Below are 19397 nucleotides of genomic sequence, written 5' to 3'. Positions count from 1 at the left end.
TCAACGAAAATGTGTAATACATGTATCCACAAAAATATACATGTACAGGCTAGGTATTTGCCCACAGCAACACCTGCATAAATGTTTATTCACGCGTGGTGTGGCAGATTGTAATTGACCGACAACAAGTATTGTAGAATCACCTGTAAATAAGGCCGACACTGTAATTAGACACAACGTACTAATGAGAATATGAGAATTATCATAAGAAGGCTGTTACGTTTTTCTTAACTATTACCATTTTCATACCAAAAGTGACAATGCAGTTAAAAGTTGCTTTAGTGTCACAATATTCACTCACGTTTTCCTCAATCGCATTGAAACATAATTCCTACTGGTCAGTTCGACACTGCTTGTAATTAAATAATTATTTCGAGATTTCGTTAGAATGTAAGATATTTAGCCAAAGGTTATGCAATAAAAGACGAATAGTTTTTTTTCATTAAAATACGCGCACGCGTACCTGTATATTGCATACCTAGTGTCACGTAATTGCCCAGTGTGATGTATCAACGGGACAAAAAAAACGGGAAATGAAATAGAAACTAACTAAAATTAAATGTTGTGGAAAATAACTCCAATGAATTGGAGTACACACACATGAATTCGTATGATAAACTGTCAAAACGTTTTGAGAGGTAAGGCCGGGTTCATTAAAGATCGCTACAAAAACACGAGTTTTGAGTAAAGGAACATGTTCTCGCCCATGGGCCTGCCCATGGGCCAAACCTTTTCTCGCCCATGGGCGAAATATTTCAATATCGCTATAAAATCGTTGAATTAAGTTAAAATGAGTTAAATTTTGTGTCATGGTACTTGAATGAATACATTAAATGTATTTGCGAAACAAAAACATGAGTTTTAAGTAAAGGAACATATTCTCGCCCATGGGCCTGCCCATGGGCCTACCCATGGGCCTACCCATGGGCCAAACCTTTTCTCGCCCATGGGCGAAATATTTCAATATCGCTATAAAATCGTTGAATTAAGTTAAAATGAGTTAAATTTTGTGTCATGATACTTGAATGAATACATTAAATGTATTTGCGAAACAAAAACATGAGTTTTAAGTAAAGGAACATGTTCTCGCCCATGGGCCAAACCTTTTTCTCGCCCATGGGCGAAATATTTCAATATCGCTATAAAATCGTTGAATTAAGTTAAAATGAGTTAAATTTTGTGTCGTAATACTTCAATAAATACATTAAATGTATTTGCGAAACAAAATCATGAGTTTTAAGTAAAGGAACATATTCTCGCCCATGGGCCTGCCCATGGGCCTACCCATGGGCCAAACCTTTTCTCGCCCATGGGCGAAATATTTCAATATCGCTATAAAATAGTTGAATTAAGTTAAAATGAGTTAAATTTTGTGTCATGATACTTCAATAAATACATTTAATGTATTTGCGAAACAAAATCATGACTTTTAAGTAAAGGAACATGTTCTCGCCCATGGGCCAAACCTTTTTCTCGCCCATGGGCGAAATATTTCAATATCGCTATAAAATCGTTGAATTAAGTTAAAATGAGTTAAATTTTGTGTCGTAATACTTCAATAAATACATTAAATGTATTTGCGAAACAAAATCATGAGTTTTAAGTAAAGGAACATATTCTCGCCCATGGGCCTGCCCATGGGCCTACCCATGGGCCAAACCTTTTCTCGCCCATGGGCGAAATATTTCAATATCGCTATAAAATAGTTGAATTAAGTTAAAATGAGTTAAATTTTGTGTCATGATACTTCAATAAATACATTTAATGTATTTGCGAAACAAAATCATGAGTTTTAAGTAAAGGAACATATTCTCGCCCATGGGCCAAACCTTTTTCTCGCCCATTGGCGAAATATTTCAATATCGCTATAAAATCGTTGAATTAAGTTAAAATGAGTTAAATTTTGTGTCATGATACTTCAATAAATACATTAAATGTATTTGCGAAACAAAAACATGAGTTTTAAGTAAAGGAACATATTCTCGCCCATGGGCCTGCCCATGGGCCTACCCATGGGCCTGCCCATGGGCCTACCCATGGGCCAGACTTCGCCCATGGGCAGGCCCATGGGCCACACTTCGCCCATGGGCAGGCCCATGGGCGACATAGTCTAAATATTGAGTTTTTAAACAATTTTTTTTTCATTTTTTCTTCCTTGGTATGTTCCCATGAAAACGGCATGTTTAATTTTGTAAATACCTTTAACCGATACTGGGCAAAGAGCGTAGAGTTTCTGGACTTTTGGGTTTCCAGAATTAAAATGGGACGTGTTCATTCATGTATTAGAGAGAAGAAAATGTCTTGGACAAATTGACAAATAATTTCCAAATGTGTTCAGATAGATAGTGTTTGTGGTGTCTTACAACGGATCTCCGATCGCGTATATATTATATAAAAACATCACATCGCTCTCAGAAATACTGACCCAATAACAGTTATATTTAGGAAGTGATCATCGTAAATCCTGAACATTTGGTTATTGCAGGACGGACAGTGTAAAGTGTGCCAGCGAACTCAATGTCAAGGAACATTCCTAATAACGGACAACCAAAAACTATTTAATTATAAAAGCTTTAAATCGGACTTCAATGCAGTCTACCGAAACAACACGATTGTAATTACCACAGTGCTTCCGAGTGAAGCAGAAACCGTCAACGTTGCTACTTCCGCTGGAGAAGTACTGCAACTTACGGTAAGTAACATCTTTGTTGATCTTCAAAGTGTGTAGTGTAGTGTGGTGTGGTGTGGTGTGGTGTGGTGTGGTGCGGTGCGGTGCGGTGCGGTGCGGTGCGGTGTAATGTAGTGGAGTGTATTGGAGTGTAGTAGTATTGATACGTAGTATTGATGCCTAAAGGACTAAGTAAGTGATTTCCTTGTTGATCTCTATGTAGGACTAATTATAAGTAAGTGATTTCCTTGTTGATCTGTATGTAGTTTTCATGTCTATAGGACTAAGAACTTGACTTCCTTGTTGACCTGTATGTAGTATGGATGTCTATACGACTGGGTAAGTGACTTCCTTGTTGACCTGTATGTAGTAGTATTGATGTCTGTAGGAGTAAGTAAGTGACTTCCTTGTTGATCTGTATGTGGTAGTATTGATGTCTGTAGGAGTAAGTAAGTGACTTCCTTGTTGATCTGTATGTAGTATAGATGTGTGTAGGACTAAGTACGTGACTTCCTTGTTGACCTGTATGTAGTATGGATATTTATAGGACTTAGTAAGTGACTTTCTTGTTGATCTGTATGTGGTATTGATGTCTAAAGAACTAAGTAAGTGACTTCCTCGTTGATCTGTATGTAGTAGTATTGATGTTTGTAGGACTAAGTAAGTAATTTCGTTAATGATCTGTTTGTAGTAGTATTGATGTCTATAGGACTAAGTAAGTGACTTCCTTGCTGATCTGTATGTAGTAGTAGTGATGTCTAAAGGACTAAGTAAGTGACTTCCATGTTGACCTGAATGCACTGTTGATGTCTGTAGGACAAACTAAGTGACTTCCTTCTTAACCTTCCGTGTTGACCTGTATGTAGTATTATTGGTGTGTGTAGGACTAAGTAAGTGACTTCCTTGTTGATCTGTATGTAGTATTGATGTATTTGGGATTAAGTAAGTGACTTCCCTGTTGATCTGCATGTAGTATTGATGTCAACAGGACTAAGTAAGTGACTTCCTTATTGATCTGTATGCACTATTGATGTCTGTAGGACTAAAGTGACTTCCTTATTAATCTGTATGCAGTCGTATTGTTGTGTGTAGGACTAAGTAAGTGACTTCCTTGTTGACCTGTATGTAGTAGTATTAGTATGTGTAGGACGAAGTAAGTGACTTCCTTGTTGACCTGTATGTAGTAGTATTGGTGTGTGTAGGACGAAGTAAGTGACTTCCTTGTTGATCTGTATGTAGTAGTATTAGTATGTGTAGGACGAAGTAAGTGACTTCCTTGTTGACCTTCGTGTAGTAGTATTGGTGTGTGTAGGACTAAGTAAGTGACTTCCTTGTTGATCTGTTTGTAGTTGTATTGATGTCTGTAGGACTAAGTAAGTGACTTCCTTGTTGATCTGTTTGTAGTAGTATTGATGTCTGTAGGACTAAGTAAGTGACTTCCTTGTTGAGCTGTTTGTAGTAGTATTGATGTGTGTAGGACTAAGTACGTGGCTTCCTTGTTGATCTGTTTGTAGTTGTATTGATGTCTGTAGGACTAAGTAAGTGACTTCCTTGTTGAACTGTATGTAGTAGTATTGATGTATGCAGGACGAAGTAAGCCACTTCCTCGTTGATCTGTATGTAGTAGTATTGATGTCTGTAGGACTAAGTAAGTGACTTCCTTGTTCAGCTGTTTGTAGTAGTATTGATGTGTGTAAGACTAAGTAAGTGACTTCCTTGTTAATCTGTATGCAGTAGTATTGATGTGTGTAGGACTAAGTACGTGACTTCCTTTTTGATCTGTATGTAGTATGGATGTCTATAAGACAAAGTAAGTGACTTCCTTATTGATCTGTATGCAGTAGTATTGGTGTGTGTAGGACGAAGAAAGTGACTTCCTTGTTGATCTGTATGTAGTAGTATTAGTATGTGTAGGACGAAGTAAGTGACCTCCTTGTTGACCTGTGTGTAGTAGTATTGGTGTGTGTAGGACCAAGTGCATGACATCCTTTTGTCCTGTATGTAGTAGTATAAATGTCAAAAGGACTTAGTAAGTGACTTCCCTGTTGACCTGAATGCACTATTGATGTCTGTAGGACATACAAAGTGACTTCCTTCTTAACCTGTCTGAAGTAGTATTGATGTGTGAAGGACCTGTATGTAGTAGTATTAGTATGTGTAGGACTAAGTAAGTGACTTCCTTATTGATCTGTATGCAGTAGTATTGGTGTGTGTAGGACTAAGTAAGTGACTTCCTTTTTGATCTGTATGTAGTATTGATGTCTATAGGTCAAAGTAAGTGACTTCCTTGTTGACCTGTATGTAGTAGTATTGGTGTGTGTAGGACTAAGTACGTGACTTCCTTTTTGATCTGTATGTAGTAGTATTAGTATGTGTAGGACGAAGTAAGTGACCTCCTTGTTGACCTGTGTGTAGTAGTATTGGGGTGTGTAGGACCAAGTGCATGACTTCCTTTTGTCCTGTATGTAGTAGTATAAATGTCAAAAGGACTTAGTAAGTGACTTCCCTGTTGACCTGAATGCACTATTGATGTCTGTAGGACAAACAAAGTGACTTCCTTCTTAACCTGTCTGAAGTAGTATTGATGTGTGAAGGATCTGTGTGTAGTAGTATTAGTATGTGTAGGACTAAGTTAGTGACTTCCTTATTGATCTGTATGCAGTAGTATTGGTGTGTGTAGGACTAAGTAAGTGACTTCCTTTTTGATCTGTATGTAGTATTGATGTCTATAGGTCAAAGTAAGTGACTTCCTTGTTGACCTGTATGTAGTAGTATTGATGTCTGTAGGACTAAGTAAGTGACTTCCTTGTTGACCTGTATGTAGTAGTATTGATGTGTGTAGGACTAAGTAAGTGACTTCCTTGTTGATCTGTATGTAGTAGTATTGATGTCTGTAGGACTAAGTAAGTGACTTCCTTGTTGATCTGTGTGTAGTAGTATTGATGTCTGTAGGACTAAGTAAGTGATTTCCTTGTTAATCTGTATGTAGTACTGATGTCTGTAGAACTAAGTCAGTGACTTCCTTGTTGATCTGTATGTAGTAGTATTGATGTATGTAGGACTAAGTAAGTGATTTCCTTGTTGATCTGTGTGTAGTAGTATTGATGTCTGTAGGACTAAGTAAATGATTTCCTTGTCGATCTGTATGTAGTAGTATTGATGTCTGTAGGACTAAGTAAATGATTTCCTTGTTGATCTGTATGTAGTAGTATTGATGTCTGTAGGACTAAGTAAGTGATTTCCTTGTTGATCTGTATGTAGTAGTATTGATGTCTGTAGGACTAGGTAAATGACTTCCTTGTTGAGCTGTATGTAGTATTGATGTCTGTAGGACTAAGTCAGTGACTTCCTTGTTGATCTGTATGTAGTAGTATTGATGTCTGTAGGACTAAGTAAATGACTTCCTTGTTGATCTGTATGTAGTATTGATGTCTGTAGGACTAAGTAAATGATTTCCTTGTTGATCTGTATGTAGTAGTATTGATGTCTGTAGGACTAAGTAAATGATTTCCTTGTTAATCTGTATGTAGTAGTATTGATGTCTGTAGGACTAAGTAAGTGACTTCCTTGTTGATCTCTATATAGTAGTATTGATGTCTGTAGGACTAAGTAAATGACCTCCTTCTTGATCTGTATGTAGTATTGATGTCTGTAGGACTAAGTAAGTGACTTCCTCGTTGATCTGTGTGTAGTAGTATTGATATATGTAGGACTAAGTAAGTGACTTCCTTGTTGATCTGTATGTAGTAGTATTGATGTCTGTAGGACTAAGTAAGCCACTTCCTCGTTGATCTGTATGTAGTAGTATTGATGTCCATAGGGCAAAGTAAGTGACTTCCTTGTTAATCTGTATGCAGTAGTATTGGTGTGTGTAGGACTAAGTACGTGACTTCCTTTTTGATCTGTATGTAGTATGGATGTCTATAAGACAAAGTAAGTGACTTCCTTATTGATCTGTATGCAGTAGTATTGGTGTGTGTAGGACGAAGAAAGTGACTTCCTTGTTGATCTGTATGTAGTAGTATTAGTATGTGTAGGACGAAGTAAGTGACCTCCTTGTTGACCTGTGTGTAGTAGTATTGGGGTGTGTAGGACCAAGTGCATGACTTCCTTTTGTCCTGTATGTAGTAGTATAAATGTCAAAAGGACTTAGTAAGTGACTTCCCTGTTGACCTGAATGCACTATTGATGTCTGTAGGACAAACAAAGTGACTTCCTTCTTAACCTGTCTGAAGTAGTATTGATGTGTGAAGGACCTGTATGTAGTAGTATTAGTATGTGTAGGACTAAGTAAGTGACTTCCTTATTGATCTGTATGCAGTAGTATTGGTGTGTGTAGGACTAAGTAAGTGACTACCTTTTTCATCTGTATGTAGTATTGATGTCTATAGGTCAAAGTAAGTGACTTCCTTGTTGACCTGTATGTAGTAGTATTGATGTCTGTAGGACTAAGTAAGTGACTTCCTTGTTGACCTGTATGTAGTAGTATTGATGTCTGTAGGACTAAGTAAGTGACTTCCTTGTTGATCTGTATGTAGTAGTATTGATGTCTGTAGGACTAAGTAAGTGACTTCCTTGTTGATCTGTGTGTAGTACTGATGTCTGTAGGACTAAGTAAGTGACTTCCTTGTTGATCTGTATGTAGTAGTATTGATGTCTGTAGGACTAAGTAAGTTATTTCCTTGTTGATCTGTGTGTAGTAGTATTGATGTCTGTAGGACTAAGTAAGTGATTTCCTTGTTAATCTGTATGTAGTACTGATGTCTGTAGAACTAAGTAAGTGACTTCCTTGTTGATCTGTATGTAGTAGTATTGATGTATGTAGGACTAAGTAAGTGATTTCCTTGTTGATCTGTGTGTAGTAGTATTGATGTCTGTAGGACTAAGTAAATGATTTCCTTGTCGATTTGTATGTAGTAGTATTGATGTCTGTAGGACTAAGTAAATGATTTCCTTGTTGATCTGTATGTAGTAGTATTGATGTCTGTAGGACTAAGTAAGTGATTTCCTTGTTGATCTGTATGTAGTAGTATTGATGTCTGTAGGACTAAGTAAATGACTTCCTTGTTGATCTGTATGTAGTATTGATGTCTGTAGGACTAAGTCAGTGACTTCCTTGTTGATCTGTATGTAGTAGTATTGATGTCTGTAGGACTAAGTAAATGACTTCCTTGTTGATCTGTATGTAGTATTGATGTCTGTAGGACTAAGTAAGTGATTTCCTTATTGATCTGTATGTAGTAGTATTGATGTCTGTAGGACTAAGTAAATGACTTCCTTGTTGATCTGTATGTAGTAGTATTGATGTCTGTAGGACTAAGTAAATGACTTCCTTGTTGATCTGTATGTAGTATTGATGTCTGTAGGACTAAGTAAGTGACTTCCTTGTTGATCTCTATATAGTAGTATTGATGTCTGTAGGACTAAGTAAATGACCTCCTTCTTGATCTGTATGTAGTATTGATGTCAACAGGACTAAGTAAGTGATTTCCTTGTTGATCTGTATGAAGTAGTATTGATATCTGTAGGACTAAGTAAGTGACTTCCTCGTTGATCTGTGTGTAGTAGTATTGATGTATGTAGGACTAAGTAAGTGACTTCCTTGTTGATCTGTATGTAGTAGTATTGATGTCTGTAGGACTAAGTAAGTGACTTCCTCGTTGATCTCTGTGTAGTAGTATTGATGTCTGTAGGACTAAGTAAGTGACTTCCTTGTTGATCTGTATGTAGTAGTATTGATGTATGTAGGACTAAGTAAGTGACTTCCTTGTTGATCTGTATGTAGTAGTATTGATGTCTGTAGGACTAAGTAAGTGACTTCCTCGTTGATCTGTATGTAGTAGTATTGATGTCTGTATGACTAAGTAAGTGACTTCCTTGTTGATCTGTATGTAGTAGTATTGATGTCTGTAGGGCTAAGTAAGTGACTTCTTCGTTGATCTGTATGTAGTAGTATTGATGTCTGTAGGACTAAGTAAGTGACTTCCTTGTTGATCTGTATGTAGTAGTATTGATGTATGTAGGACTAAATAAGTGACTTCCTCGTTGATCTGTGTGTAGTAGTATTGATGTCTGTAGAACTAAGTAAGTGACTTCCTCGTTGATCTGTTTGTAGTAGTATTGATGTCTGTATGACTAAGTAAGTGATTTCCTTGTTGATCTGTATGTAGTAGTATTGATGTCTGTAGGACTAATTATGTGACGTCCTTGTTAATCACGTGTTATCGTAAGAAAATACCTTGCCAAGATCTCCACAATAACATTCATCTCTCATTTTAGCCTTCTCACTATTACATTGTAGATAATTAACACTTCTTACTCAATTTGCTGTTACAGACCGGTGTTGATGGGAACCTCTCGTTAAGCAGCAACATGAGCGTCAGCGGTGACAGTTCCCTACCACGCCGTGTCGTCGTCCGAGACAGCAACGACTTCTTGCACCTCTTCACCATCAGCAGCAACACGGCGAGTGTTTTTTTCATTATATCTTTACAATGTATGAACCTTTCCTCACACACAAACATCAGATAAAAAGAAATGATAATGTGTATAGGAATGTGGAACATTGATTGCATAAGCTACCTACGCGCTTAATGAAACACAAGTATAGTACTCCTACAACCATCATTTTGGCATTTCAGCAAATATATAATATATAATCAAAAAATGTCAAGAGCTCCGATTTATTCAATAAATGCACAAAAACATGCATTTGGACATCATAAATGCACGATTTCCGAGAAATGACAGAACTACTTTCCAAATGACGTCGACCTTGACTACGTTTAGTCCCCAAAAAACACACATACTTTATGACGTCATCATATAAAAAATAGTTTCTCGCTCAGGTATAACGTCGGCGAAAGAAAAACATTTACACAAACAACACAACATAGATTAGTTTAGTTTAAACATATTTAATTCTCATGAAAAGGGATGGGCACAAGTTATCACAACTTAGAACGCCCTCTCCCATAGATTTACATGTATGCTTATTTACAGTTAATAAATCAAATGACAAAAAGAAAAGGAAAGAGATAGAGAAACGTATGTACATTAACACTGCTCACTCAAACCTTTTTGTTTTCTTTATATATGTATGTACATTCCTAAAAATGCTTTCGTTCACATGATTAGGTAAACTTGCATTTCCAACTAGCATCAGGTCAATATTTACATCACAAGTATCTTTCACAATTAACAATAGTGAGTGTATCAATTCGTTTCTAGCTGATTAAAATAAAGGACATTCAATGAAAAAATGATATAAATTTTCACATTGGCTGCCACATCGGCATTTTGGATCCTCGTTTAAAAACCTTTTCTAAATAAGTCATTTTTTAATTCAGTGTCATCATGCGCGTGTTGCGATATGCAGCGAAATGATCAAACTTGACAACAAACCTGATAAATAGGATAAATATATCAGATGAGGGTCGATTTTGTATTTATAAGAATTATCTTGTGTCACTGTCACGCGACATTTTTTCTATACATCGAAGTTTAACTGTCACAAATTTCGTATAAAATGGTTCCGCTACGCTACGCGATTTTATACAGTTTCTAACTGTTATACTTCGATGCATGCACAAAAATGAAAAGCAATTCTTGAATCAATCGCGTGACAGTAACACAGGACTAAAGCATAGCATCACGCATCAATCATGTCACTGCGTCAAGGTTACATCAATCACCGCACTACATCAATCATGTCACTGCGTCAATGTTATATTCATCACCGCACTACATCAATCATGTCACTGCGTCAGTGTTACAATAATCACCGCACTGCATCAATCATATCACTGCGTCAATGTTACATTAATCACAGCACTGCATCAATCATGTCACTGCGTCAATGTTACATCAATCACAGCACTGCATCAATCATGTCACTGCGTCAATGCTACATTAATCACAGTACTGCATCAATCATGTCACTGCGTCAATGTTACATTAATCAAAGCACTGCATCAATCATGTCACTGCGTCAATGTTACATTAATCACCGCACCGCATCAATCATGTCACTGCGTCAATGTTACATTAATCATAGCACTACATCAATCATGTCACTGCGTCAATGTTACATTAATCACCGCACTGCATCAATCATGTCACTGCGTCAATGTTACATTAATCACTGCATTGCATCAATCATGTCATTGGATCAATGTTACATTAATCACAGTACTGCATCAATCATGTCACTGCGTCAATGTTACATTAATCATAGCACTGCATTAATCATGTCACTGCGTCAATGCTACATTAATCACTGCACTGCATTAATCATGTCACTGCGTCAATGTTACATTAATCACAGCCATGCATCAATCATGTCACTGCGTCAATGCTACATTAATCACAGCACTGCATCAATCATGTCACTGCGTCAATTTTACATTAATCACAGCCATGCATCAATCATGTCACTGCGTCAATGCTACATTAATCACAGCACTGCATCAATCATGTCACTGCGTCAATGTTACATCAATCACAGCACTGCATCAATCATGTCACTGCGTCAATGCTACATTAATCACAGTACTGCATCAATCATGTCACTGCGTCAATGATACATTAATCACAGTACTGCATCAATCATGTCACTGCGTCAATGTTACATTAATCATAGCACTGCATTAATCATGTCACTGCGTCAATGCTACATTAATCACTGCACTGCATCAATCATGTCACTGCGTCAATTTTACATTAATCACAGCCATGCATCAATCATGTCACTGCGTCAATGCTACATTAATCACAGCACTGCATCAATCATGTCACTGCGTCAATGTTACATTAATCAAAGCACTGCATCAATCATGTCACTGCGTCAATGCTACATTAATCACAGCACTGCATCAATTATGTCACTGCGTCAATGCTACATTAATCACAGCACTGCATCAATCATGTCACTGCGTCAATGTTACATTAATCAAAGCACTGCATCAATCATGTCACTGCGTCAATATTACATTAATCAAAGCACTGCATCAATCATGTCACTGCGTCAATGTTACATTAATCAAAGCACTGCATCAATCATGTCACTGCGTCAATGTTACATTAATCACAGTACTGCATCAATCATGTCACTGCGTCAATGTTACATTAATCAAAGCACTGCATTAATCATGTCACTGCGTCAATGCTACATTAATCACTGCACTTCATCAATCATGTCACTGCGTCAATGTTACATTAATCACAGCACTGCATCAATCATGTCATTGCGTCAATGTTACATTAATCACAGCCATGCATCAATCATGTCACTGCGTCAATGTTACATTAATCAAAGCACTGCATCAATCATGTCACTGCGTCAGTGTTACATTAATCACAGCACTGCATCAATCATCTTACTGCGTCAATGCTACATTAATCACTGCAATACATCAATCATGTCACTGCGTCAATGTTACATTAATCACAGCACTGCATCAATCATGTCACTGCGTCAATGTTACATTAATCAAAGCACTGAATCAATCATGTCACTGCGTCAATGCTACATTAATCACAGCACTGCATCAATCATGTCACTGCGTCAATGCTACATTAATCAAAGCACTGCATCAATCATGTCACTGCGTCAATGTTACATTAATCAAAGCACTGCATCAATCATGTCACTGCGTCAATATTACATTAATCAAAGCACTGCATCAATCATGTCACTGCGTCAATGTTACATTAATCAAAGCACTGAATCAATCATGTCACTGCGTCAATGCTACATTAATCACGGCACTGCATCAATCATGTCACTGCGTCAATGCTACATTAATCACAGCACTGCATCAATCATGTCACTGCGTCAATGTTACATTAATCAAAGCACTGCATCAATCATGTCACTGCGTCAATATTACATTAATCAAAGCACTGCATCAATCATGTCACTGCGTCAATGTTACATTAATCAAAGCACTGCATCAATCATATCACTGCGTCAATGTTACATTAATCACAGCACTGCATCAATCATGTCACTGCGTCAATGTTACATTAATCAAAGCACTGCATTAATCATTTCACTGCGTCAATGCTACATTAATCACTGCACTTCATCAATCATGTCACTGCGTCAATGTTACATTAATCACAGCACTGCATCAATCATGTCATTGCGTCAATGTTACATTAATCACAGCCATGCATCAATCATGTCACTGCGTCAATGTTACATTAATCACAGCACTGCATTAATCATGTCACTGCGTCAATGCTACATTAATCACTGCACTACATCAATCATGTCACTGCGTCAATGTTACATTAATCACAGCACTGCATCAATCATGTCACTGCGTCAATGTTACATTAATCAAAGCACTGAATCAATCATGTCACTGCGTCAATGCTACATTAATCACAGCACTGCATCAATCATGTCACTGCGTCAATGCTACATTAATCACAGCACTGCATCAATCATGTCACTGCGTCAATGTTACATTAATCAAAGCACTGCATCAATCATGTCACTGCGTCAATATTACATTAATCAAAGCACTGCATCAATCATGTCACTGCGTCAATGTTACATTAATCAAAGCACTGCATCAATCATGTCACTGCGTCAATGTTACATTAATCACAGCACTGCATCAATCATGTCACTGCGTCAATGTTACATTAATCAAAGCACTGCATTAATCATGTCACTGCGTCAATGCTACATTAATCACTGCACTTCATCAATCATGTCACTGCGTCAATGTTACATTAATCACAGCACTGCATCAATCATGTCATTGCGTCAATGTTACATTAATCACAGCCATGCATCAATCATGTCACTGCGTCAATGTTACATTAATCACAGCACTGCATCAATCATGTCACTGCGTCAGTGTTACATTAATCACAGCACTGCATCAATCATGTCACTGCGTCAATGTTACATTTATCACAGCACTGCATTAATCATGTCACTGCGTCAATGCTACATTAATCACTGCACTACATCAATCATGTCACTGCGTCAATGTTACATTAATCACAGCACTACATCAATCATGTCACTGCGTCAATGTTACATTAATCACAGCACTGCATCAATCAGGTCACTGCGTCAATGTTACATTAATCACCGCACTGCATCAATCATGTCACTGCGTCAATGTTACATTAATCACAGCACTGCATCAATCATGTCACTGCGTCAATGTTACATCAATCACTGCACTGCATCAATCATGCAATATGATATTGTGTCAGCCATACATCGAATCATAGTAATATACTGAACCTCAAAAGAAACGCGAATGTTAGTAACGTGCCTGTGTCAATATGTACTCTACAAAAATGTCGGGGATATTCTAAAATAAAAGATACAGAAATACAAAGAGGTATGGATGATGGTAATGGATGGGTAATAAAAAAAAGGACTGGTGTAATATCACAATCAGCAGAACAATTTGGCGGTGTATCTCTAAATCTGTCGTGTTACCTTACATTGACGTTCTCCTGATGTCCGTTAGTTGTACCAGTTTGAAGCGTTCCGATATGTCTTAGGTGTTCATCACGTTGTAGACAATACATTCTCTTTATGGTCACAAGTACATCTTACTGTGGATAATGAAAATGAACATTACTTATGGCTAAGGACGATACGGCGGCCTTTTTCTGAAGTGTCAAAATCAAGCATGACCCACGTATTCTCACGTACGCGGAGGAATCGAATGGTTGATGTACAATCTTTCGGGTGAGTTAGGGCGTTCGGTTTTGGTTCTCTTGAAGGTATTTCCAAAGCTCGTCTTCCTTCCGACGACTGATCATTTTTGGTGAGTGTATATATAAACGTGATATTCATGCTATCGATAAAGTAAGGTCATAACAGCGAAAGCGTGATTCTGGATGAAATGAATAGCGCCGGGGTGCTCGCTACAGCCCAATCAAAAGCATCACTTCGCACAGTAATTGACTGAATGGTTCAACTTGGATGATTGGGTATGCCGTAGACATCACTATTTCAATCCTGCAATCAATCTTGTCGGTATACCAGTCATGGACAGACAACATGGAGATGAGGCAATCGGACGACTGCAGCCTGCTGGCAAGAGTAGACACTTGCTAAAGCCTTCATCGTCAAAGCAATAACAATTTATCGTCTATGAGAATGTTTCAACGTCACCAAACGTGCCAACCATCAGCAACACAGTGTGTTAAGTGTGCCCGGAGTGACGACACCTCGACGAGGCAGAAAACTGTTTCGAACCACCTGCCAGACAAGTTACAAACTGCAGCTAAAACAGCCCGGCATCAGTGATGATGTTGATACAGATATTGCTGAGGCTTTATGATTGTGTAGAAGTTTAGGAATTGGGTCTACTTCATCTTGGACCATGAAATCAGACAGTAAATCAACCATCTCGGGCCATATCAGCAACCGCCCAAACCACAACATCAATTGAAAAATCATCCGAATCGTCTCCAACAACCTCCATGATTTCACTAAACTGGCAGAAGTAGCCCAGATTCGCCGCCACAAGCCTTCTATGAACAGAGATCGAGGCTATTTCATCCGATCCGCCTACGATGAAATCTTCAAACCATGCAATCATCTCCCCGCCAAAGTAGTTTTATCCAGTTAATTTGGCTTCCAGTGTAACTGGCTTCCTCGTCGTGCGTTCTCTGTCCATCACGTGGTTACAATGTAACATTGTTCAGGGCACATATTTGCTGTTCTATGTATTTTTCAGGGTACATATGTGCTGATCTAAGTATTTTTCAATGCACACATTTGCTGGTCTATATATCATTGTTCAGGACACACATTTGCTGTTCTATGTAACATTGTTAAGGGCATATACTTGCTGATCTATGTAACATTGTTCAGGACACATATTAGCTGATGTATGTTTTTTTCAAGGCACATGTTTGCTGTCCTATGTAACATTTTTAGGGCACATATTTGCCGATTTATGTATTTTTCAAGGCACGTGTTTGCTGTTCTATGTAACATTGTTCGGAACACATATTTGCTGTTCTATGTAACATTGTTTAAGGCATATATTTGCTGATCTACGTAACATCGTTCATGACACATATTAGCTGATCTATGTATTTTTCAAGGCACATGTTTGCTGTCCTATGTAACATTGTTCAGGGCACTGATAGCTGATCTATGTATTTTTCAAGGCACATGTTTGTTGTCCTATGTAACATTGTTCAGGGCACTGATAGCTGATTTATGTATTTTTCAAGGCACATGTTTGCTGTTCTATGTAACATTGTTCAGGGCACATATTAGCTGATCTATGTATTTTTCAAGGCACATGTTTGCTGTCCTATGTAACATTGTTCAGGGCACTGATAGCTGATCTATGTATTTTTCAAGGCACATGTTTGTTGTCCTATGTAACATTGTTCATGGCACTGATAGCTGATTTATGTATTTTTCAAGGCACATGTTTGCTGTTCTATGTAACATTGTTCAGGGCACTGATAGCTGATTTATGTATTTTTCAAGGCACATGTTTGTTGTCCTATGTAACATTGTTCAGGGCACTGATAGCTGATCTATGTATTTTTCAATACATAGTCGCGTCTAGCATCTCTGTAACACTATCCATCCACGTGTGGTGTACATCATTAAAGGATCTAAATTGGCAAATTCATTAAGCTGGTGAAATTTTTGACATTAAATCCCCTGACAACAGGAATGGGTTCATTCATAGAGAAAAACTCGTTTCACAATTCTCGAAACATATTGTCCTTTGAAATGGAACCTTGAACTGTTCGACTCGGAAGGGATTTGTAAATAACTGTGTCCCTGTATTTCCAGGTGAAGGAGGTTGACATCTGTAAAGGCAGACGCTGCCAGGAATGTAGACGTATCAGTCGTTGTAGTTGGTGCAAGAAGTGTGTGTTCAGTGAGGCATGCGGAGGAAGCACGTGTAAAGTCCAGGTACTCAGATGGAGCTCAGTACGACCTGCATGTATTAACATCGAACACATATTAATCCGCATACTAATAACTACCCAATAAGTGTTACAATTCCGTAATGATAATGTACACCCCAGTCCGACTTCGGATATACACATTGTTTTATATATTATTAACATCGTGGACAAGTAAAATCGCATATAATAATTACACACTACGTACAATCCCTTATTACATGTGTACACCCCAGTCCCACTTCAGATATACACATTGTTTTATATATTATTAACATCGTGGACATATAAAACCGCATATAAATAATCACACACTACGTACAATCCCTTATTACATGTGTACACCCCAGCCCCACTTCAGATGTACACATTGTTTTATATATTATTAACATCGTGGACATATAAAACCGCATATAAATAATTACACATTACGTACAATCCCTTATTACATGTGTACACCCCAGTCCCACTTCAGATATACACATTGTTTTATATATTATTAACATCGTGGACATGTAAAACCGCATATAAATAATTACACAACGTACAATCCCTTATTACATGTGTACACCCCAGTCCCACTTCAGATATACACATTGTTTTATATATTATTAACATCGTGGACATATAAAACCGCATATAAATAATCACACACTACGTACAATCCCTTATTACATGTGTACACCCCAGCCCCACTTCAGATGTACACATTGTTTTATATATTATTAACATCGTGGACATATAAAACCGCATATAAATAATTACACATTACGTACAATCCCTTATTACATGTGTACACCCCAGTCCCACTTCAGATATACACATTGTTTTATATATTATTAACATCGTGGACATCTAAAACCGCATATAAATAATTACACACTACGTACAATCCCTTATTAAATGTGTACACCCCAGTCCCACTTCAGATATACACATTGTTTTATATATTATTAACATCGTGGACATATAAAACCGCATATAAATAATTACACACTAGGTACAATCCCTTATTAAATGTCTACATTCCAGTCCCACTTCAGATTTACACTTTGTTTTATATATTATTAACATCGTGGACATATAAAACCGCATATAAATAATTACACACTACGTACAATCCCTTATTAAATGTCTACATTCCAGTCCCACTTCAGATTTACACTTTGTTTTATATATTATTAACATCGTGGACATATAAAACCGCATATAAATAATTACACACTACGTACAATCCCTTATTAAATGTCTACATTCCAGTCTGACTTCAGATATACACAATGTCATTGTTTTATATATTATTAACATCGTGGACATCTAAAACCGCATATAAATAATCACACACTACATACAATCCCTTATTAAATGTGTACATTCCAGTCTGACTTCAGATATACACTTTGTTTTATCAGAGCCGGAGATTAAATAGAACTCAAGCGTCACAATTCACTGCACAAAGTGAATACATTAAACTATGAATGGGTGACGACACTAACACATATAGGGGAACACTACCTGCCTTGAACAACGGACATGTAAACGCCAGCTAGTACCACACATATTTGTTTTACTACAGAACTGGTATCCAAAGAAAGGGCCTGGGGGAACAGTCATCACGTTTGAGGGATGTGGATTCAATGAGACAGACAATCAAGTAGCAGTAGCTGGGAGAAAATGTCAACTGAAGGGCACGAGGTAAATCAGCTTCAGTGGACTACATTATTACTCAGATGGAGGTGCGTGCAAGATCAGTAACGATTAATTATCACAATCAACAGTCTCATCTGGCACAGTTTGCACCGATCCTGTATCTGAAAGCCAGCCTCAGTAAAAATTAATTATGTGGACCTTATTGTCACCAGGAACTACGTTGTCGTTTGTTTTGAACTCCCATGGAACTGATACACCTGTGAACTAACACTGCATGAACAACTCCCTTCAACACTGTATTATGACGTCAGTGACGATCTCTGTAACCTAGAACTGACTCCTTGTGATTGAGTGAGTGAGTGAGTTGGGTTTAACGATGCTTTTAACAGTATTCCAGTTATATCGCGGCGTGTCAGCGTAATGTGGGCGGAAAGCCCGAAGTGATGCAGGTCTCAAACGTTTACCACTTCGGTGAAACCCACGAGCACGGGTATGGTGCTGACAAACCTAGAAACATAATCGGGGGTGAACCGGGACACAAACATAGGTTTCTGGCGTGCCCAGGGGCCGCAACTCTACACAGCGAATCGCGGCACCTTAGACAACTGGGCCCCCCTTGTGATTGAAGCCACGTGGGGTTAGTGTGGGGTTCGGAAGCATCGATGACTAAGTCATCTAAACTATGCTATTCGTGTCCGCGTTATCATTGCAGTTTGACCAGGAGACAGTGCACACTGGGGAAGAAGCCAGGACAAGAAAATCAAAATGTCAAGAAAGATGAGATGAAGGTTCAGTTTCCTGACTGCTCACTTGGCAATTTTACAATCACGCCAGACCCAGTCATTACAGATGTATTCCCGACAACATCCATACAGAGGTATGCGCTGTTTATACATATTTCATGTTTAACGACGCCACAGTATTTAGATAGACAATGTACTTGATATTTGAAATTAAGAATTCGTTATTCCGTAATATGTAGTTACGTTGAAAAGGGATGCATCCAGTTTTTTAATTAGCGTTGGCAAAATTGGTAGTTATTTAATCAGTTTCATATGTACAGTCGCCCAGTATATTACACAGTCTGCGTAGAAATAGAACAACGGCATGGAACTCGGTTGTTGGTGATGTATAAGATATATCAGCAGCATCG

General features: G+C 37.9%; 1 protein-coding gene across 1 annotated transcript in view; it reads left to right on the top strand.

The window, feature by feature from the left end:
* Window positions 1-19397, top strand: part of LOC124121101 (hepatocyte growth factor receptor-like) — a 124141-nt gene that overhangs the window by 33930 nt on the left and 70814 nt on the right. The window contains exons 2-6 of the mRNA XM_048396923.1: window positions 2486-2692; window positions 9005-9133; window positions 16479-16601; window positions 18171-18289; window positions 18957-19121. Coding sequence (XP_048252880.1) covers window positions 2486-2692; window positions 9005-9133; window positions 16479-16601; window positions 18171-18289; window positions 18957-19121 — 743 coding nt within the window. The remainder of the gene's footprint in view (window positions 1-2485; window positions 2693-9004; window positions 9134-16478; window positions 16602-18170; window positions 18290-18956; window positions 19122-19397) is intronic.

This window comes from Haliotis rufescens, unplaced genomic scaffold (genome assembly GCF_023055435.1).
Source record: "Haliotis rufescens isolate VD_foot unplaced genomic scaffold, xgHalRufe1.0.p SCAF_16, whole genome shotgun sequence".
Lineage (NCBI taxonomy): Eukaryota > Metazoa > Mollusca > Gastropoda > Lepetellida > Haliotidae > Haliotis > Haliotis rufescens.
The sequence above is the reverse complement of the archived record's forward strand: the minus strand, read 5'-3'. Positions and strand labels throughout refer to the sequence as shown.